The sequence below is a fragment of the Ochlerotatus camptorhynchus genome, unplaced genomic scaffold, assembly GCF_037179485.1.
Source record: "Ochlerotatus camptorhynchus isolate MF236.1 unplaced genomic scaffold, CSIRO-AGI_Acam_v1.1 ptg000114l, whole genome shotgun sequence".
Classification (NCBI taxonomy): Eukaryota; Metazoa; Arthropoda; class Insecta; order Diptera; family Culicidae; genus Ochlerotatus; species Ochlerotatus camptorhynchus.
Window position 1 is genome coordinate 242805 of NW_027040604.1, and position 24053 is coordinate 266857.

A 24053-nucleotide genomic window follows, 5' to 3' on the forward strand; every position below is an offset into this window, starting at 1 on the left:
CAATGAATTATAGCACGAAAACAGCTCATCTAATTGAAATGACGTCTGAGACAAAGTCGTAGGAAACTGAATTGCCCCTTTAAAAAAACTGTTAAAATATACACGCACTTCTGAAAATTTAGTTGTGAGTAAAAATCATCTCTTGACCTACGGAAAATATAGATCTCCCAAACTGAAGACATATGAAAAGACCCATCCAAATTGGAAAAGCTCGTGCGAGATAAGATACTTCTAAAGGAATCGCTCTCAACGAAAATTAGTACCAAACTTTAAATCAGGAATTGAGAAATTTTAAAGAAGTAATTATAGGCTTAATAATTATGCGAGTTGGAAATTTTTTTACAAATTTGGTCCAGAACAAGCTTTTGAATATAGGATGAAGCCACTTAGAAAAATTGATATAAATTTAGGTGCTCTGAGACTGACATATACAAGCGTAAATTTTGACATAAAATTGAGTCATAATAGACGCGAAATTAAGCTCAATCAAACGTAATTTCAAACTTTTCAGTCTCGGAGCACTTAATTTTACTTGACATGTTTGTTTACGTCTTATCCTTTATTTCAAAGATGGATTCCGTCACGTGTAAATTTATTTCTATGTGTGTACGTAACTCTCTTTTAAACTAAAATCCGAATACATTCCAACCCGTGCTACGATTTAATCTGCCAGCGCTACGGGAAGAACTATTCTGTCGAGCAACTTTTTTAGCAGATCAGAACTATACTTTATTAAATCGGAGCAGAAAGTTTTAACCATTTATCAGCAAGCCACTAATTAGTACCAGAATTCCAACAACATCATTCAGGAACACCGAATATTACAGCAAATTGCATGTCGTACAGCACAGAATGACTGACTTTTTTTTTTCGAACTACCGTAATGCTCCGAATACGGGACAGTTCTTTAATCCGGAAATTTAATTTCTGATTAATTGTGTCGTCTTCTTTGCAACATGATAAACATATGTGATGATTCTGAACGACGACATTAGGTAATGTTAAAATGTACGTGCCATTTCGGTACTTTACGTAACATACAGTTGATTTGGTATTGAATTTATGCATTTGTGGAGCTCTAACACAGTAAACGAGCTTGGAATGGATATGGCAAACAAAAAACCTACACTTTGTAGTTAGCTAGCATTAGCTGACCCAGCACAGAGAAAGAGCATCATATTCATATTCATTAGAAATTTATTCATCCAGAAAGTGCATTCATGAATAAAGCAGCAAATGTTGAACCGGCTGGGTCGTCAATCGAAGGGGAGAAGGCAGGTATGAGGGGAAATAAGCTTTAAATCTACCATCTCTACATTTTGCGTTAGTTGAACCTTTTCCCGACTTTGATTATATATGAATGCTGGTAAAATGGTCATTAGTAATCGCCAATTGTGCAAGTAGGTGGACGGGGGTGCGAGCAAGCACATGCGGTAATAATAATAGCCGATGCTAAACAGATGATGGCAATGAGTGATGAAGCGGTACGCGTGTGCGTGTGTCGGTCGATGGGTGGAATGAAAAATAGTAATGAAAGTGAATGGCACGAAATGAATGAAACGATTAAATTATGATCATTGCAAAAGTGTAGGAAAATTCAGACGTGAAAACAATACAAGAAATAGAAAAAAGAAGAAGAGCGAAGAAGGAAAACACTCTAACGGATTGATATTATTAGACTTACATAAAAAGCAGAATGCAAACAGCATAAAGTTGAACACTCGGAGCCGATTCATGGTTGGAATTCTGCTGCTGCTATTGATGTTGTTTTCACTTTCGTTCACTGCTGCTGCCGGGCGAGGGTGAGGATGCTATGGATGCTCGACGTCTGTTATTTTCACTTTCTTTGATCAGGTGTTGCAAAGATGAAAAAATGCAAGCATTGAATTTGAATATTCAAGCAATTCACTCTCTTCTTGGCTTTGCTTTTGTATTTTTTCTTCTATTCCTTCTTCCTTCCTCTTATCACTGGAAGCGACTTCGAAACCGAAAATTCACACTGCAGAAAAAATATTTTCGCACTCTTAGGAAAACTTGGCTTGTGGCAGCACCTATTACCGAACACGAACAGCCGAACAATGTGCACCTATTTACATATGCGCGCAAAATGGAATCACTCTCGCAAAACTGATTTCAATGTTGAAGATGCATAGCCTGCAAAGAAAGAGACGAAGAAAGAAATCAAGAGGAGAAAGGTTAAAGCTCTGACATTTTGGAGCGAATCAGTGTATGAGGATGGGTAAGGTGGATCTGGGAAACCATCTCCATCGTCGAACGGTAGTGCCATGCTAATTGTTTGCAAATTCAAATGAGCTTCGAGGAAAGGTCAATTAACCGTTAAGGTGAACTCCCCCCAGCAGCTGTTGACCCGATGAGATGGGCCGAGTACCGTAACGATACTGCTCATCATTTGCATCAGAGATATTACGTCAATTATGTGGACCACATGGATGGTTTTGGTTTCGAAGAATGGTTAAATAAAAACAAGCATCTTACAGATTTAGGTTTTTTTCTAAGAAGCATTCAGTAATTAAACATTTCCACATAACTAGACGATCTAGTTTTCGCAGACGTGAGGACTGAGAGAATCTTATTATAACGAAAAAAGAGCTATGTAGTGAGTAGTGAGGTCACGAACGGGTTGATTTGCTATCGTTAAAAAAAGACAATTTGAAGTTTTGATGATTTTTTTCAGCCTGGAAAAGGCTTTTTTTTCCTTTGGTTTGTTTTTTCCGTCGATCTTGTTTTCCGTGCTGAGCACCAATGCTACCGACGTGCCAGAAAGGCAGCTCTCACACCTGGACCCTACCTATCGACCCATCAACTTATGAACCGGGGACCAACGGCTTTACTTCCCATCCGAAGGAAGGCGTGATCAGAGATGTTATGCCTCAGAACATCCCGGCGGCGCCGACTGGGATTGAACCCAGGCCTGCTGGAGTGAGAGGTAATCACGCTTACCACTACACCACCGGCGCCGTTTGCCTGGAAAAGGCTATAAATTCTTTAAAATTATGTTTTGGAGTTTTAATTATTTAAATTCAAATCGATATTCGACGTCATTGTGGAATCCAAACTGGCGGCCATCGGGTTTCAGAAAAGGTGTAAAATACCCTAAGAGATGTCAACAATCGATATCCGACGTGTAACCGTCGGTTCCAAATATTTTACTGGTCGGCTCCACCACAAGTCCAACTACCCTTCCTATAATGCACACTTTTCAAAAGTTCTAACCAAACTGGAACAGTGGCACTCACGAGTAGACCTGTGCACCGGTCCTTTCATCGGTGGCAGCGGCGTAGAAATCATTTTTGCCTCGGCGGCGGCGCCGCGACGCCGTTGACTTTTATCAGCGGCGACGGCGTGCATCGGCGTAGCAATATGGTGTCTGCCAAAATGTCACATTTCAAAGTTGAAGTTAAACCAAAATATTATATTACTGTATATATGTGACATTTCGGAATAGTATCGGAACTATTGCTTAAGGTGGTTTTTTTCAGTAATTAAAATCATCCCGGATTAAATAGCCTATTCGGAAGAGATGCCCGCATAAACGCGAACCATAACTTGACCTTACCGAAAATGGTTAAAAATTGTTTATAATCCCTACTAAACTTTAAGTGAAATGTTTATGGAACTTTACTTTTACTTATGGTTTGAGAACTTTAATGGTAATGGTTATGGTAGTCAGTAAGGTCCATGGATGGTTCTGTAACATCGATCACATTTTGGGTTTGGGTCGGTCACATACCCGATCTTCCTATTATTTAGTTATGGTGGTTTCACCAAACCGATGACGGTGGTTTCACTTTTTATTTAAAGTTCTAGTAACCCTCCCAATTAACATTTTAAGTTTTATGAAATACTACAAAGCAACTATAAAACAACATTCATAAAACCCTGGTCAAGGCTATTTTGTCATTAACGGTGGTTTCACTTTTTATTTAAAGTTCTAGTAACCCTCCCAAGTAATATTTTAAGTTTTATGAAATACTACAAAGCAACTATAAAACAACATTCATAAAACCCTGGTCAAGGCTATTTTGTCATTAATGCATCCACCAAAACCTCATTAAGACTAGAATATGTCTAGTTGGCCCACCCTGGAGAAAGTTCTGAAGGGTGTATTCTCGAAGCTCTTCAAGATTGATTTACTGCAAAAGGTTGTATGACGAACGCATTGAGAACCATTTGAAAGCTACAATAAAAGCTATTTAGCAACAATAAAAACCCTTTCCGAGCCATTTCCCCTAGCCGCATGCTGAATCCACTAGGAAAGCATCAATCAAGATAGAAAAGGATTTATGAATCCGATCTTATCAAAATAATTAAAATATAAACTGATGGTATAAAAATCTTGTTGAATATCCAAATTTATTACAATAGTTCTCATTAAGTGGCCTAGTTTTAAGTGACATATCAAATTTTATGTGAAATGTACGTGAAAACATCGAAAAAATTATGCACACCCTCGTAAAACGTCGATTTGACTAATTATTTAACATTGAAAAAATAATATATTCTTCAGATCGAGCTTGGCTGAGATTTTTTTATTATTTTCGCATTTAAATGTTTGCTCATTGCTAAATTTATCAAAATATAGTTATATCTAAGGAAATATTGATTGAAAATCGAAGGTTGTAAAAAAACAAGCAAACTAATTGTAACATGGCGGTGGCATGAAAGTTGATTTTCATGGGTCATTTGTGAAAAAGTTGTTTTGCTTTCAGGAATTCCTTAACAAATTAATAAGGTTTTCAAATGGCTTTTATGAAGAAAACTTGCAGGGTGAATTGTATTTATCTAAAGCCATTTTGCTTGATCCTAACCCGTTCAGATTTATGGCAGCATTTATGGAGGCAAAGTAGCCTGCAAAAAGTTAAACGTCAAAGTTTGTTTATCTTTCGATAGTTGCACTGTGAGACCCTGGATTTATCCTGGCGATTTTCTCCCGATGGATTGGGAGCAGTTACTGAGATAGTTTGCGATACTGTTTTACAACATTTCGCATTTCGAACAACTGGAAGCGCAATCGTTCCCGAAAAAGATCCCCTTCTTCCGAATGGTTACAGAAGTGCACCATCCAAAGATGCAGAGATGTACGGTTGAATGAAATTTTCGAAGAGTCTTTCGCCGAATAAAATCGCTCGATCGGAAACCAGATCTGGAGAAGGCTGGTATGTTTTTCAACTTTAGACAATGTTTTATGAGTTTGAGGGCCCCGCTCACTTTACTCTTCTCCGACAGATGGTCAGTCGTTGGTGGTGTGCTGGTTCTTCTAAAGAAGTAAATTTATCTGAAATTGCTTGATTTTTTCATCCTACTTCGTCTATCCTTCGAGATTTCCTTGTCATAAATTTGGCATTTATTAACTATGAGGAACCATCTTTTAAGCTCAGTTTGTAAACAAAGTAATTGGGGAGTTAATGATGCACTTTAAAAAGCTAAAAAGCAAAAATAAATACTTTTTTCTCTAATGCAAAACCTAATTGTTTTATGGTTGCTTTTATAATGATAAAAACACGTTTATAAAGTATTTTATCATGACATCAATAAACAATTGCTAATGACGTTTATGCTTGAATTACAGAACAGTTTTAAGGAGGGAATGATAACTGTTTTAAATTTATTTTTAAAACAAGACAGTTTTTGACTTTCTTGCCAGACTATAAAAGGTTTTTAAAACAGCAAAAAGCTGAATTACTAAGCAGGAATGTTTTACACTTTAAAATGCTATATTTAAACTAAATGGATTGTTCATTGCCGTTATAAAACCATCATAAATCAGAGTGGATGCCAAATGGTTACTGAATTGTTGCTTGGGCTATAACCATCAGAAACGGGAGTTTCTGGTAGCCTTATTTGCTGTTTTGTGTTGATTTTGTGTTCCGCATGCATCGTTCCATTTTGCCTTTCTCCATTCCATCTGCTAAATGTCGTTTGAGAAATAATTTGGACGGCGTGTCAGTTTACCGGGAGTCCACGGAATTGTTTTTTGGAACTTTGACCTTGTTTGTGTTTTATAATGTGCCAACCATCGATAACCACGTCTTTAAAAATTTAAAAGTATAAAAAATATTACATTGACGGCGAATCCAAAATTATAACGGCTGCGTATCAAAAATCATCAAAATCGGCTGCGGCGGCGGCGGCGGCGTGTGAAAAAGTGCGGCGACGGTGGCGCTGTGCTGCGGCGCTCAGGACTAGTCACGAGTGGCTTGGCGAGTGAGTGAGCCTGTTCCACTTTCATGATTCGCTGCATGAGAGTTTGACAGTCGAGCAGTTGAACGGGAAAAATAATCCGCCACCTTGTCCCAGAAGATTACGCACAACGCACAAGTGTAAAAGGGGTAAACAAACCTATTATGAGATCAAATGTCAGACTTCGGCATTTTATTATGTTTGTTCGGCTAAGTTTTAGGAGATTAATTTCAATATAATCTCGGCAATTTAGTGCAATCAGATTTTGAGACTTCATACCGATTACAAAAATATCAATATTGATGTGTATTTGACTGTATTTCCACTTTTTCATAAGTCAGAAGTCGTCATCTTCGATTTCAAAATGGTGTCGCATGTCAATTTTCGATCTCAAGACGTCACCCCGATTAAAAAATACCCATATTGATGGGTAAACAAACTATCCGACAATGATAAATTTGCCATCTACGTGCACAGATCTTTGCGCATACGCTTGAATCGAGTGATCAATAGGGTGCTTCATTCTGAAAAAAGTGATGAATTTCTGATGGGCCACCCTCCAGTTCGATTCATAGCCCCAAAATATGAACCTGTGCAAAAATTGGTAAAGATTGATGAAGGTTTAGAGGTCGCGCCAATGATTTGAAATTTGTATGGGAATTACTATGGAAGAATTTAAAAAATCGCTTATATCGCTATAACTTTGCTTCTACTTGTCCAAATGTCGAAAAAATTTAGTATGTTATTGCTATGGCAATAAACAAAAAGCCTACAGTTGCTACGCTCAGTTTTGCAGCGTATCAAGAATTATAAAAATGTGAAAAAATGGCAAAATAGGGTAAATTGACAGATGAATATGTACAAGGCAACAACGCCAATTTCATCGCAACAACAACAGGCTTGTTGATCATTGTCATGACAACCACATATTTTTTTTTTTCAACGTTTGGACAACTACAACCAAAGTTAGAGCAATGTAAACGAAAATCAATAATTTCCCATACTAATTCACCAAAATCTCCATACAAAATCCAAATCATTGGCGCGACCTCTAAACCTTCATCAATCTTTACCATTTTTTGCACAGGTTCATATTTTGGGGCTATGAATCGAACTGGAGGGTGGCCTATCAAAAATTCATCACTTTTTTCAAAATGAAACACCCTAGTGATCAATCAACAAAAGTCATAAAAACTGCGCGAATTTGGATCGAACAGCTTCGCTTCAATGCAAAAGTAAGTTCATTTGACAATGAAAGAATAAATGAACACGAGCAAAGCCAAAACAAACAGCATGAAAACTGATTGAAAGTGGTTTTGTTGATGTTGGCGGGGATCTGCTCGAAGAGAAGACAGAATGACTTTCAATTAACCACTTCATTCGAGCAGTTAAAATGACGTTTACTACCACTCGAACTTTGAAATAAAACATTATTTTGAGATTTTTTCTTCTAGAATCACAAGAAAAGTAGCCATCATTTGTACGTTTCATAAAAAAAATAGAAATAAGTTGGTCCAGTTTTGTGAAATCGCTGGTAGAAAGTCACGCCAAAACTGTTTAACAAAGTGGTCAATTGAAAGCGATAGTTGACAGCTTCATCGTCACTTGACGATTTTCGATTGAAAGTGACTTTGTGGGGCCCTGCTGCCGACAATAGTCACTAGGGTGGGTCATCATGATCATTTTTTGTTCAGAACAATGTTTTTTTGGTTCCATTTTGGGTCTCAACCAACTGTGCAAAATTTAGGGATGATTGGTTGAAGCCTAGCTTTCCGCATTGCGTTTAAAATTCGTATGGAAATTAGTATGGGAAAACCTACTTTTTCCATTTTCATTCATAGGAAACAATAATTTTGATTATCATGTACAAGTATAGTCCAGGAGGTGCCTAACCATTTTTCTTAAGAATGTAAGGTGCTAGAATGCCTCCAATGCCTATCAACACTGCCTGTGTACCAATGATATGCGTAGTTGGAAAGGGGAGGTGAGCTCCCACGTCAATAGAAATAGGTTGGTTGGTTATCTTTATTAAGGAGATTTTCAGCCAAACGCTGCTTCATCTCCGCCAATAGAAATAAAGTTTCAAACTGAAATACTTCGGAGTTTCTTATCATATCGATTTGGTATGTTCAGATGATTTATTCAAAAGCAATTTCTCAAGCTCATAGGCATAGTTTGAGAGAAGGGGGGGGGGGGGGTTAACCATACGCAATTTTTGAATTGAAAAAGCAAAGTTGTCAATCACTTGCTGGACTATATGTGTGCATGGTTCCAGCTAAGTTGTGGTCTACACACTAAGATTATTTTACTAAGGAATCTAAGAAAAAACTGATTTTCTTGCATTTTTGATAATTTTTCCCAATATTTTTAGAAATATAAAAACGCGCCGGAAAGAATACTCTCGGAGCGGTAAACTTCCCCTTAAAGTCGTCTTCAAGTAACTTTCTTAAACACTTTTGCCAAATTAAGTAAATCGATATCACTTGCAGACCACACGATATTAACGTTTTTCTGAAGAACGTTTTTTTTTTTTAATAAAAAAGTTTATTTTCGTATACAAATAAGAGTTTAATTTTCGGTAAAGTCATTTTTTTTTTCATAAAAAAAAATAGTTCATCAGAATATAATCCGATGGTATTGAGTTACATTATTTGTTATTTTTCTACACACATTTTTCGATAGAAAAAATTACATTTACAGGGTGGCCAGTGATTTTTCATTTTTCCCGGATTTCCAGGTGCAAGTATTTAAATTTATAATATTCAGTAAAAAATAAAAGTATTTCATAATTTTTTTTTTAATCGACCAAGTGCAAATTTGCCATGATATTTGGGGGTAAATTATCTTCAATAGCAAAACTTCAAGGAAAAAATGGTAAAGATGAAAGTATATTCATCAAAATGGGTCGAATGTTATAAATTAAACCATTGATCTCTATTCTTTACCATCCATTAAATATCCATTTTACAGTCATCCTACAATTATGGACCTGAAAGTGATCTTCAAATGTGGAATGATTATAAGAAATATATCAAGTAGCAAGTTAATGATTTTTTAAACAATTTCTTAATTCAATCTATCACTCTTTACAATTCGGTCTAATGACCCTATCAGTGCAATAGCGTAAGGGCTAGTGACCATAAAAATCCCATGATACAGTTGCTCAGTAAGTTCTCGAGCTTTACAAACATTAAATTTGTGATTAAATTAAATTAATTTTCTTGGTACCTATATCGAAAGCATCATATACCTTTACATTTACCAATATTTGTAAGGTCACTAGGCCGAACGCTATAACGCTGAAAAGGGTCATTAAACCAAATTGTAAAGAGTGAGATATCGAATTAAAACATTAAAAAAAATCTGTAACTTAATACAAATGAGATCTAGAGAAATTTGTTGAAGATCTCAGAGTAAGAAAATGTTTAAACAAATCTGAAGTTTACAAATTTGTTAAGGTCATGAAACTGCATTTTTTCAGAGATTGAGAAAATTACTCAAAATGTGGAACATTTGAAATTTCACAGATAAAAAAAAATATGTTGGTCCTGTAAAGTTTCTAGGCTTTAAAAAGTAGAAGAAAGTTCAGAGCACCAGTAATTAAAAAAAAATATCATTGAATTCTTAGGATAATTCCTATGATTTTTTGTTTTAGTTTAAAACGCATTAAAGTGTTAATTCAAGAGAAATGCTCAGCAGAATAACTACAAAATCATGTTAAACATCCTAAGGAAGTTTTGACCAGAATTTCAAAATAATTCTGAAATAATGTCCTAAGGAATTCTGAGATGAATTCCATGGCATGTATGGGGAGAAGAATAAAATTTCTGAATTGAATTCTTAGATAATTCTAAAAATAATTCCATTGAAGTTGTGAAAAGAACATCAATGAGAAATCCTACGTGATTCTGAGCTGAATTTTATGGGGAGATTAGCAAGTGAATTTTAAAAATAAATCCAAAAGAATTTTGCGCAAGAATTCAGATAATCATTAACAGAATTTATAGGGTGTTTTAAGGATAATTTATAACAAAATAGCCTCTGGTGGATTCATGAACAAAGTTTTCTAGTCTAGTCCAGTCTATATTGAAATTCCCGATGAAAGTTTTGATTCATATTTTGAGAATATTTTCATAGGAATTTAATTGTCCGCATAATACTAAAGGAAACATATGGAGGATTCTGAAGAAATTCTTATGGGATTTCAAAGAGAATTCCATGGTACGAGAAGAGCTCTAAATGATTTTCTTGTGAGTTTTTAGGAGGATCTCAAGATTATTATATCTAGAATTCCAAGGAAATTATGGGAAAACAAAATTGCATGACATATTGCACCGTTTCCACACCAACAGATGTTGCTGTCCACGAGGTTTATTCTATGGAGATGCACATTTAGCGAGTCGTGGTTGACTACTTAAACCCAAGCCTTTGAACCACGCTCTCAAAGGAACACTAGAAATAATTGAATGTAACCACCGTCCAAGATTTCCAGTGTCCCAATCGGTTTGCTAGCTCGAAAGGGTACTCTGACGCACTAAATGGTAAAATTCATCGTGTGAAATTTGTCTGCCATTCAATTCGCCTTCCTGTCCGCCCACCTTTGCAAGAGAGTTCGCCTTCTCATTCGACCAGTGCACTCATCTGCTCCTTTACTTTTGAAAATAAATAAGATGAGTGGCTACCTGGTTTCATCGACCCGATATCCTCACTTGTTTGTTTCACTAAAAATAGCTGGGTTATAATTGAGATGTGCCCTATAAGCTATGTTCATTTAGATGATACAGTCAACTTTCCATTTCTCGATATTGAAGGGACCATCGAGATAGGGAGCGATCGACAATCAGAACAGTAATTTACTAGCCTACTGGTACGATTATAGAAGCACTTCGGATAAAAAAAAAGTGTATTTGTTTATCCCGCATCCAAAGCAAAACTCTATCGATTGACTCAAACGTCGAAAAAATTAGTGAACTAGGTTTTCGACATTTGGAGATTCATTTGTTCCCGAAAATTTTCTAGAGAACATCCAGATAGAGAACGATCGAGATAGAGAGAGTATCGAGATAAAGAGAACATCCATGAGAATCTGAAGGGACTGTCCAAATCATAGAGATAGGGAAATACCTCGAGATGTAGAACATCGAGAAATGGATAGTGTAGTAATAATTTTACACCATGGGTGCAAATTTAATCAAATCGAACAGGAGTCATAAAGAAGTTGCACGTGGACAAAATTAGGATCAAGTTTCAAATTATGTTTTCGTAACAGTCGGCGTCGGGGTCAGTACTTTTTCTTCGACTCCGACTCCGACTACTTATGCCCAAAAATGCGTCCGACTCTGACTCCGATTTCACAGCACTGAAAGATAAATGGTTTCAGGACTATTTTGCAAGCAATTTCAGCTGATCGAGGCCATTTTTGTGATTTTATAGTTGATAGTTGGCCCATTTCATTGTTTGAAGCACTTTTCTATTTCAATCATTTGAGATGAATTTCTATTTAATTTTGAGAAGCTTTCCTATTTAGTTTTCACACGGCTTTGCTGTTTTGATACTCCCCCCGCGAATCTTACATTAAGGCCGTTTTTCGACTGATTTTGCGTTAATGCGCATTTTTGTCGTTTGTAGTTATTTCAACATCTTTTGATTTTTATTTTGCTATTTTGGCGTTTTCTTAGACGTTTCCATGCCATTCTTTTCTGTCATTTTGCACTCGACAAAAGTTTGAGAACCACTGTAGTAAGCCACAGTATCATCAGAGTCGGTACAGGAAACAATTCGCTGGCCTGTATCAAATTTGATTGCATCCATAAATCCCACCCAGCACCCAACCCAGACCCAACAAACTGACTATCGCACCCCAATCGGGCTTGTCGTGGTTCATTTGCAGCAGTGTATCGGATGCAGTAAATATCATCGCTACCAGCGCATCACATCGGATCGCTTGTTTTCCAAATGTTATTGAAAAATTGCTTTTCATCGACTCGTAGCTACTACCACGAACGCCTGCAGGTACCTGCAATTGCGAGAAGATCGCTATCGAAAAGAAAGTCGAGAGTCTCTCCGAGCAGCAGAGTTACAATGTGTGTCCGAAAATGCGACGTCTACCTGCGTGTTTTGTAGACCTCGGTGAGTGGGTGATTGGGCTGATAGTTTCGGTTGCTGGGGCTTTATTGTACATACCTACAGTGAATCATGAAATTTTCCGTACAGTTGTCCTTGCATTGTAAGAAAACAGCTTCATGGACACAATTTAGATGGATTAATTTTTGAAAACTTGAGTACTGGTTGATCAAATGTTTATGAATTATCAGCAGTTTGACTTTTTTTAATATCCCCGACAATATATAATTGCTTGAAATAATGAACCGCTGAATGAAATTTCGCTTAGTTTTCATTATTAAAGAGTATCATCGCTTGGAAAACTTCTTAAATAAAATAGATAAATCAATGAATAGTCAACCAATGCCAACATTTCAGAAATCTATCTATGTATCAAAAAATTGCCCAAACAGCTGTACGAGAAATTCTGCGATACACTGTATATGAAGAGGCAATTGAGATCTAGAGGATTATAATCTAAATTGGCCACACTTTTACCGTCGTCGATCATTTCGGCTGACGATGATTATGTATTAACTAATTGGCATAACAGTATAATTACTTGCCTGAAGGCCTCGAGGGTGATGATGTAGGGTAATAGATACTTGGAAACATTCATCATAGATTATCACACCAAATGTAGGCCAAACGCTTGCGGTGAGGTTTTTAATTTTGTGTGCATGACTTTTACGGATTGAATTTGTGCCTGGAATGAAAGGTGACTTCTTCATTCGTCCATCCAGAGTCAGCACAATTCCATTTCCTCCTACTACATTGGTTAACTAGAGTGTCGAATTAATTGCTAAAACGATCAGCATCATTTCAACCATTCTCTCCAATTGCAATTGCCTCCAATTCAAATTTACTGATCGAAATAGTCATCCATGTGTATTTCACTTTTCACCGTCATAAATTTCCCCGCAAAACTTGGGAAAACTTGTCCTTCTTATTTCACCAGCAAAAAGTTTTCCCTCAGCGCCAAAAATAAACACTCCTAACGGAGCAAAACCAATTTCATCTTCCATTTCCCCAGCATCGACCGCATCTCCGGCGAACGAGAACCACAGAATCACGGGGTGACTGACTGAGTGCCAAGGGGAGCAAATACCTTCCCCATTACCCCTCAAAAAATCCTTATCACGGCCCATTGCTACTACTTCCACTGCTGTTGCGGGATAAAAACACTCGATTTCGATGGTGATGAGCGTTGTTTAGCCCGATGGCATGAAAAATGTGTATTCCCCCATTCCCCTGCCTTGTTCCAGCTCATCCCCACCCAAGGACTATCCTCGGTAGGAACGAAATAAAATTGGAATTTTTCAGTATTTCCATTGCCCAAACAACATGCTACATAGTACAGAGAGGTACCGTTGCTTGCGGATGGAGTTTTAGCCGGTATTCCTTATCCAGCAAGTATAGTGACCGCAAACCAGGGATCAATGAATCCAGAAAAAATAATACCGACTAAAACTCCATCCGCTAACAACGGTACCGTCCTGTACATGTGTCCTGCCGCCGTCATAATTTTGGATCACCCTCGGAAGCGGAAAGCTTTCTATTCCCAAGATTTCCAAATGCCGCAGAAAGCCCGAGGGTTAGGGAACGGTTGGCGATGGCAAGACAACACGACAACAAGATAAATAACACTCATTGTGATTCAGAAATTCAAATACAAAATTGATGGTTTATTTTCCGACGGATTGCTTCCCTCTTTGGGCAAGCTTAGCACCCGAAAGTTTGACGTAACAAGGGGATGAAAGCATGCCACTACGAAGAAGATGCGCTGGGAGGAAAAAAAAATGTGGAGAAAAGTTACAGTCGTTTAGATTTTCGGGCTCGACGAACCGGGAACGTAATCCATAGCTGTAATTAATATACAATTTTGGATTATTGTTGGGAGGGTTGTTTGAGGGGGAAGACGGAATGTTTTGTTTGAAAGTTGCGAAGATCTTTGAAGGCCACTTGAAAATCAAGAATTGGGATTGAAGTTTGTAAAATTAAAGAAATACTTATATACCAAACAACATTACATGTGTACAAATATGCATTAGTTAAAGAATGTGAAACAGAAACGAAAATAGAAAAAAAAATAGAAGAGGAACTGAAAATACACAGAAAATAAATAAGACGAAAAAGCACGATGAACTTGTGCATAAGAAGTTTTAATATGAAGAACATTTTTTTACGAAGATGTGCTAATGAATCGTTAACCTTAGGTGTATAGATGTGGTTATAAAGCAAGACGACTATGCTAATGGCAGCGAGTTCAATTTCCGATCATCTCGGCATGGAACATTTTTCGAAGTGTTCATAGAACACAAGTTTAAAACAGAAAAAAAAGTTCCACTAAGGACGTACCAGGAATCAGGACAGTAAAATAAATATAGAGCAGAAGTTCCAAACAAACATCAAACAATTAGCAGGCTTCATGGTTACTTGAGTTGTTCAATTTCACATCTAGGGAGATGGCCCCGGCATAGTGATTAACATCCCTACAAACATTTTGAGCTGAATCAGCTGAAGAAGCATATTTTTGCCTGAATAAGCTTTTATGCAGCTGTCAATATTTGTTGGGATCCATACCCCTCACGCCAAAGCCACGAGTTCAAATCTCATGCCTGGACAAGGAACGAATATAATATAATATAATATAATGAATATAATAAAAAAAAACGGTTAATTTCTTTTAACCCTTTCAAGATCAGACCTTCGTTGTTTTGAGAAGCAAAATAAAATAACCAAGTTCTTCAAAAAAAATGTTCAAAATAAATACTATTTTAAATGTTCTTCAATAGTTGTTCAGTTGATTTTAATTTTTCACACGAATGAACGAAACAAATGTGTATGCCTCTCAAACCGTTAAACGAATGAGCGAGAAGTGATCTGGAAAAAATGTGTAAAGTGCGGTGTAAGGGATACAATTTAACATCTGGACAATAGCCTATCAACATATCCGAAAGACAAGAAATTTTTGTTTTAAAAAATCCTAAAGACCTCGGCTGGATTGAACACAGACCCATTGGGGTGAGAAAGCAGTCATGCATGCCTCTCAACCACTGGCGCCGTCAGAAAGGATGTTTTATGTGAAGTGAAGAGCGGGATGTGAAAAGGGAGTAAGCTAGAAATTAATGAGTCAGGTTCAAGGTCATGTAAGATGTGAAAGTGAGTGAGTGATAAATGCAGGGTTGTTACGAGAAATTTGAAATGAAATCCACGCGAACTTTATATCAAAATCGCGTAAGTTGATATCACTTAATATATAATATGATATCAAGATAGTCATATTACTGATCCACAGAAAACTTCTCATTTGGCGGGGTAAAGAAGAAAAAGAAGAGTCAGTTTCACAGAACCGCAGCTGTCAAACTGCTGTACACTAAAGAAAATCTCAAAGTAAAATCGACGGCAAACTTTGAATAATGTTAAATGTAGATTGTTGCATATTAAGTTAACAATTTTAAATGCTTAAATTCAAAATTTAATTGTTGAATTCTAAATTTTAAATGTTGAATTTTAAATGTTAAATATTGAATTTTAAATGTTAAATGTTGAATTTTAAATGTTAAATGAAGGATTTAGAATCTCAATTTTTTCTGTGTTAATATTTTAAGTTTTAACACTTTTAATTTCAAGTGTTTAAACTTTAAATTTTTAATTTTCAATGCATAATTTTAAGTTTTAAATTTTTGATATTAAATACTTAATTTAAACTTTTAATAAGCACGAGCATGAGCATTGATGACCATACACTTCAGTAGTTGCTACTCCGTGATTGAACAAATTTAGCAAAATTTGCACAAAGAACCTCAATGGGCTTGAGTCCTTATTTTTGAGGTTAATAACAGCGCCAGCCACGTCCTAACAGGCATCAGGGAGGGAAAGGATTGTTATTTCGACACCCGTTGTTACTAGAGACCGAGTATACCTCTGCATCTCCACGGTTGTCATAGGAAGGACGTTTTTGTTAGTGGGAAGGATGAATTAGATCTGGATTCACATTGCAAAGTGATGCGATCTTTTAAAGCCTGGTAAGCAAATTACGCGACCCTATCAACTAAGTAATGTAAAGGGGCTTGGGCTCCACCCCTCGATCTTCTACTCAGTAAGCAAAAACGGTCGCTCTAAGGCCACCGTGCCCCATACATCACAACAAGCTATCGTTCATTATTGGTCACAAGAAGCTATTAAAATTAAATTACATTTCTGAAAGCAGTTAACAATGTCTGCCGAACCGGGTCAAGCGTACATCACTTTTGTATACTCCGTAATGTAACGAGGCTTGGGTTCTAATCCATGATCTTCTGCTCAATAAGCAAAAACGGACCGACTTAACAAAAACCTATTCAAATGAAGTGACGTCCCCGATAGAAGTTAACAATGTTTTTCAAACTGGATCACGCATACACCCTTTCCGAAATTCCAAACTCAACATACGCATCTAATCGCAACAACCGAACTACAAACGACGCGCAAAAATCAAGATCAGAGATAACAAATGTATAAGCATCCCATGGAACAATGCCAGCTATAACGAGATTATACAGCATTCTACAAGTCAAAATCATGATCTACAGAATCCTCACAAAGCCAAAACTGTTCCTTGGGGTGCTTCCCAACTAGAACCAACTCACCAAATCCAGCCATAATCGATGTCCAATGGGATGGCTTCACAGATTTTGAATTCAAGCTGCACCACCTCTGCACTCACTTGGTTCAGAAATGACTGCAAATGACCCGGATTCAGTTTCACGACGAATAGATGCTGCCACTTTTTTCACCTGGCACACCTTTTCATATGTTGCGGTAAATTTGTAGTCATTCCAAAGCAGTTCCCATTCACGTGGAGTAACAATTTGAAAGTTGCTCGTGTCGTAGAAGTTTTGAAGTGGTTCCGTGAATAAGGATTTCACAGCGATTCACCTTAATGTAGATTGTTAAATCTATATACAGTCAGGAATCCTTATTGCCGGGGTAACGGGGGCGTGAATAAGGAACCGCGAATAAGGATACCCACAGCTTATGGGATTTTCTCTAATGGGGGCTGTAGTGGATTATCTCATTTGTTTCAATACATAAAGCTATACTGTCTTCGACAAAGTTGCTGTACTGGGTTAGACCAACAAGCCTATGCCATTGGATTCGGGTTAAATTGAGAACTACGCCGCTAGAGGCGCTTCACTTTTATGTTACTTATGACGGGCGCTATAATATATGGATCATATTTCCAACATAGAATATTTCGTGATTCTGACCATATAGAAAGTTACTGTCTTCAGCAAAGTTGTTCAGGTGACCAAGTCCTTTTAGATGGTGGCCATATTAGTTCAGAACTCTCTCACTACGCAGCGCTAGTGTGCATGTGCAATTCCTATATAAACTGTATCTCGAGAGTCTGGCCATATAGAAAGTTGCTGTTTTCAGCAAAGTTGTGCAGGTGAGCAAGTCCTTTCGGATGATGGCCATATAGAAGGTTACTGTCTTCAGCAAAGTTGTTCAGGTCACTAAGTCCTTTCGGATGATCGTCATATTATTTCAGAACTCTCACACTACGCAGCGATAGTGTGCATATGAACTTCCTTAATATGTTATGACTCCAAAGCTTGTCCATATAAGATGTTGCTGTGCAATGTGAGAACAGGAACTGGAAAAAGGATGACGTGTAGAGGCCGGAAATCGATGTCAGATGCCATTTTGGAATCCAAGATGGCGGCCATCGGTTCAAGAAAAACTGTCAAATACCGTACAATATGGATATTTTTGGAAAGGGAACGACGTGTAGAGGCAAGAAATCGATGCCAGACGCCATTTTGGAATCCAAGATGGTGACCATCGGGTCAAGAAAAACTGTCAAATACCCTACAATATGGGTATTTTCAGATAGGAGATGACATGTAGAGACCGGAAATCGATTTCAGATACCATTTTGTAATCCAAGGTGACGGCCATCGGGTCAAGAAAAATTGTCAAATACTCTACAATATGAGTATTTCCGGAAAGAAAACGACGTGTAGAGGCCGAAAATCGATGCTAGATGCCATTTTGAAATTCAAGATGACGGCCATTGGTTCAATAAAAACTGTCAAATACCCTACAATATGGGTATTTCCGGACGTGTAGAGGCCGGAAACCAATGCCAGACGCCATTTTAAAAACCAAGATGGCGGCCATCGGTTTTAAGAAAAACTGTCAAATATCCTACAATGTAGGAATTTCCGAAAAGGGACGACGTGTAAAGGTCAGATATACATTCCAGCCGCTATTTTGGAATCCAATATGGCGGCAACATGTTTTCCATAAATAAGGCTTACCAAGCATATTGCGTTTCTGGCCTCTACACGTCGTTCCCTCTCTGGAAATACCCGTATTATAGGGTATTTAACAGTTTTTCTTTACCCTATGGCCACCATCTTGGATTCCAAAATGACGTCTGGCATCGATTTCCAGCCTCTACACGTCGTCCCCTTTCCAAAAATATCCATATTGTAGGGTATTTGACAGTTTTTCTTGAACCGATGGCCACCATCTTGGATTCCAAAATGGCATCTGACATTGATTTCCGGCCTCTACATCTCATCCCTTTTCCGGTTCCTGTTTTCACATTGCACAGCAACATCTTATATGGACAAGCTTTGGAGACATAACATATTAAGGAAATTCATATGTACACTATCGCTGCGTAGTGTGAGAGTTCTGAAATAATATGACGATCATCCAAAAGGACTTAGTCATCTGAACAACTTTGCTGAAGACAGTAACCTTCTATATGGCCAGGTTCTCGAGATACAGCTTATACAGGAAATTTACTTGCTCACTAGCGCCGCGTAGTGAGCGTGTTTTTGAACTAATATGACCATTATCCGAAAGGACTTGATCACCTGCACAACTTTGCTGAAGACAGTAACCTTCTATATGGCCAGGTTCTCGAGATACAGCTTATACAGGAAATTCACTTGCACACTAGTGTCGCGTAGTGAACGTGTTCTGAACTAATATGAACATCATCCGAAAGGACTTGCTCACCTGCACAACTTTGCTCAAAACAGCAACTTTCTATATGGCTTGGCTCTCGAGATACAGTTTATATAAGAATTGCACATGCACACTAGCGCTGCGTAGTGAGAGAGTTCTGAACTAATATGGCCACCATCCAAAAGGACTTGGTCACCTGAACAACTTTGCTCAAGACAGTAACTTTCTATATGGTTAGGATCACGAAATATTCTATGTTGGAAATATGATCCATATAATATAGCGCCCGTCATAAGTAACATAAAAGTGAAGCGCCTCTAGCGGCGTAGTTCCCAATTTAACTTGAATCCAATGGCACAGGCTTGTTGGTCTAACTCAGTACAGCAACTTTGTCGAAGACAGTATAGCTTTATGTATTGAAACAAATGAGATAATCCACTACAGCCCCCATTAGTGAAAATCCCATAAGCTGTGGGTATCCTTATTCGCGGATAGCCCGGCAATAAGGATCCGGCAATAAGAGATACCGGCAATAAGGAATCCGGCAAGTATTCCTGACTGTATACCTATATATATATAAACTAATTTCTGTCTGCCTGTCTGTCTGTCTGACCCTTATAGACTCAGAAACTACTGAACCGTTCGGCATGAAAATTTGTGTGCAGGGGTTTTTGGGCCGGGAAAGGATCTTATGATGGTTCGAGACCCCTCGCCACTCTGTAAGGGGGGCTCCTATACAAATTAAACAGAAATTTCTGCCTATCTCGAGAACTAATCCAGCAAATGGAACCAAATATGGCATGTGGAGGTCAACTGACAGGAAGCAAACTGTCAACACGCTAAGAATCGTTAACCCAAACTTGGGTAATCCTTTTACACGGCCACTGAGGAGAGTCACTTCTACTCAGTTGTATAAGAAATTTCTAAAAACTGCAAGAACTCAGCGCTGAGCGCCTGCAGTTTGTAGAAATTGCTAATACAACTGAGTAGAAGTGACTCTCTGTCTGCGTTATTCTCAGTGGCAGTGTACACAGATTTGAGCCCACCAGAACGTTCTCGAACAACATGTGAAAAAGGCTGTATACCTTTTTCATGTGTTGCTCGAGAATCAAACGTAAACAACGCATTGCGTGTTGTTCGAGAAGCCACACGTAAAATCTTATGTTATGGAGTTGTGTAGAAAACATTAAGATAAATTCCTACCTGTTTCTGAGGAGAATTGTATGAAGATCGTGAGGAAAATGACAGATGAATTTTAAGGAAAATTTAAAGAGAATTATTATGAGCATTGAACAAGTAACAGAATTTTAGGAGTTTTCTGGAATAATTTAAAAGAAATAATGCGGATGATAAGAGAACTTTGATAGAATTGATTGCAAAAAATGGCTGTGAATTCGAGAATAAATGCTCCAAGGGGTTTATGAAAAAAATCGAAAGAATTTTGCTAAGAGTTTTGACTTAAGTTAACATAAAATTTGAGTACAATTTCAAAGGAATAGAATTCTCAAAATAGGTTCAATGGAATTTTTAAAAGAATTCCAATCAAATTCTTAGAAGGGGTTTCAGGGAAATTCCAAAGAGAATTCAAAGGTAATTACAAGGAGAGTTGCCTGGTTAGTTTAAGATGAATTCCATGATAATTGATAGCATTCTAAATTAATTCTGGAATTCATATCATGGGATTTGTGAATAACATTGTGGAGATGGGCGATCCGCTCCCGAGCTGTTCTATAACCCGAGTTTCTAAAATCAGCTGATGACCCGCGGTTTCTTTTTTAGGAACCGCAGCTCATCAGCTCACTGGTATTACAAGTCTAAACCATTCAATCCATCACTTATAGCGGAACTTTACAAAAACGGACTCATTACACCAATTACGCATTGAACAGTCACCGCGTTAACCAAGACGCGCGCGTAATACAACATGTGCCTACTGATCGACAGTACCAACGGTAAAAGCAAACTTCCAAGCGGCTGTTTGGGAGAGAGAGAAATATGTTCATGTGCTACACGATGTTAATTTTCTACTGGTATTAGGGTGTTTGATCTAATTTCCGTCCTACTAAGAACACCCCGCACTTTACCTCTCTTTTATGAAAGGGTTTGAACAAAACATGGAGTGTTTTCATCAAAGATAACTTCTAAATTTATTCACCTTTCCATACGTACCGTTGGATTTGATAAAGAGTCAATCAATGTTGAGATATTATTAAAAATCTAACACTGCTTCTTCATTCTAAATTCGTCCTACGAGTTTCAATTCCGTCCTAACGCATTGAAACGCCATTAGATTTTCTTCGTCCTACGGATGATGGTAGAAAAAGTGGATTCGCTAGGAGCGCTTTTTTGTTTTGAGAACAATGAGTGTAAATATTCATACAATGCGCTGTAATAGGCATCATGTTGTGGTTTATGAACTAATGGATCGGATCAAACGTATTAATGTTTTGTGCATGGTGAAATCATTGATATTATTAATGATTTCTGCTCGATAGAACGGAAATGGGCGATTACGACGAAGTAGCGCTCTTCCCTATCCAATTTATTTATGTACCCGTCTCTTATTGCTGATGTTATTCCTCCAGCATATGTGCTCTCACCTCTCCTGCCGTCATTCTCTGGGGGAGCGGAAGATCCGCACAAAAGCAAATAACCGAAAAGCGAAATGCAGCTCTCCAGCTAATCAGCTCAGCTCCGGATCCGAATCATCGTTTCGAATGATTCACTGGGAGCATGACAATTCTCGGACCCGTCCAGTTCTTCGGATCTTTTTTCTTTCTCTCGATTCTTCACGATTCAGCTCCGGATCCGGATCTGAGTTAATGATCTGGAGCTGATGCCGAGAATAGTGAGAGAAATTCTGCTGGAGAATTAACATCAGAAATAAAATCTGAATGTAGACTGGATTGCATAGCTTGAGAAAAGGCGTAACATCATGTGTCACGATGTCAATCATATCATCGCGTGTGACATAAGTGTAGCTCTCTCGCATACATTTTTTGTTTTACTGTTGTGTTGTTGGAACATTTTGCACGCATTTTGGTTTACGCGGTGGTTGATCAGTTAATGCGTTAGTAGTGTTTTCCATTGAAAAGTAAAGCCATGCTTTAAGGTACGGATTTATTGGTTTAGACTACTTTTACGATTTTATGCAGTTAAGTACTAAAACCACTAGTTAATTTAACAATTTTGAATTTGTGTCATAATTTCTATAATTTCAATGTGAGCTGAAGAGCTGTTAAAAAGAATCGACTCCCTCTTTAGTGAGCTGAATGGGTTTCATCCACTCAGCCAGATGAGCTGATTTGCCCACCTCTATAACGTTGCATGGCTATTTTGATTTTGAATTGAAAACAAAAATAAAAGCCCCGAAAATGATCAGTTCAGTTTCGGTTTTTACAAATATTGTTGTCGAAGTCCAGCATCTTCAACATTTTCTTTTCAGGCCCATGCTACTTAACATCTGAAATTGGAACAGAAAGAAACATCAATTTGAAATATTGCTGAGTGATTAAATAAAAAGAATAAGAAAACAAATTATTTTGTAATGCCATTGGAATTGCCCCTGAAATTCACATAAATTCTTCTGGGATTGTATCCTCAAAATCCGATACCCTTGGTATTTTTCCCGGATCCTGGAATCCTCTTCACAATCGTCTAGGAATTTTACCAAGAACAACTGAAAATTCTACTCTAAACTCACATATTTGACATCTAGCTAAAGTCTAAACATTCTTAGAGTTATTTCTAAAACTCCCTTAATTTTCTTTGAAATACTTTGGTATAATCCCTGAAATTCAATTTAAAATATTCTCAAAATTCCTTTAATTTTTTTTTTCAAAATTCAGTTAATTTTCAAATATCTGTATTTAATCAGTTCCACACAAAATAGAAAAAATAAATCCATATTGAGCATGCATAAGGGCGAATACACGATGATCGATTCTCTTCATCGATTTTCTCTTTGCATTGCTACAGCTAAGCGAAACAATTTTCTAGAATGTGTTCAATGCAGAGTTATAACAGGTTGTACTGGCTATCAAAAGCAACAGCAAACGCACCGAGAAACGTTAAATATAGCGAGTTATTAACAAAAGAGAAAATCGACGAAGAGAATCGATCATCGCGTATAGGCCCTTATGCATGCTCACTGTCGAAATATTAAAAAAAAAAACTACTCGAGCCTCTCTGATTTGCATGAAAATTCGCATAACTGTTTGTTATGGGCAATGAGCGATCAACAACTTTACGTCCCTTTAGGCGTGATCAGAGATTTTATGCCTCAGAAAATCCTGGCAGCGCCAACTGAGATTGAACCCAGACCCTTTGTGGTGAGAGGCAATCCCGCTTACCACTACACCACCGGCGCCGCTGTATTTTGGATCTTGTATTTTTCCCCAAATTGGGTCTTTCACATTCTTCAATCAACTGTAGCACGAAAACATCAGTTTTGATCGAAATTACTTCTGAGACAAAATTGTTGAGAAAAATAAAGTCTCTGGGAAAAATATACATGGCTAATTTTGATTTTGTTATGCTTTTTGATACACATATTTGTTTTCTTTATTAATCATAATCGTTAACTATTGTGAATTTAAAATTTATTCATTAACCATACAATATTAAATTTTAATAATATCAAAATTCATTCTTTATTGGGAATTTTTCATCCTTAACGCTCTCCATTTTGGATCATACATTTTTTTTTCAAAATGGCATCAACGTAATTTTTCAATAAAATGTAGCATGTAAACGTCACTTTTGATCGAAATGACGTCTGA

At 37.4% G+C, this 24053-nt stretch overlaps 1 protein-coding gene across 7 annotated transcripts in view; it reads right to left on the reverse strand.

Moving 5' to 3' along the window:
- mtg (mind the gap) overlaps nucleotides 1-24053 on the reverse strand; it is a 239022-nt gene that overhangs the window by 130968 nt on the left and 84001 nt on the right. For 6 of the 7 annotated variants that reach the window (XM_065220052.1, XM_065220051.1, XM_065220045.1 and 3 more), the window contains exon 3: nucleotides 1685-2154. In XM_065220052.1, coding sequence (XP_065076124.1) covers nucleotides 1685-1736 — 52 coding nt within the window. In that variant the 5' untranslated portion in view covers nucleotides 1737-2154. The remainder of the gene's footprint in view (nucleotides 1-1684; nucleotides 2155-24053) is intronic. The other variant, XM_065220050.1, reaches the window with a different exon arrangement.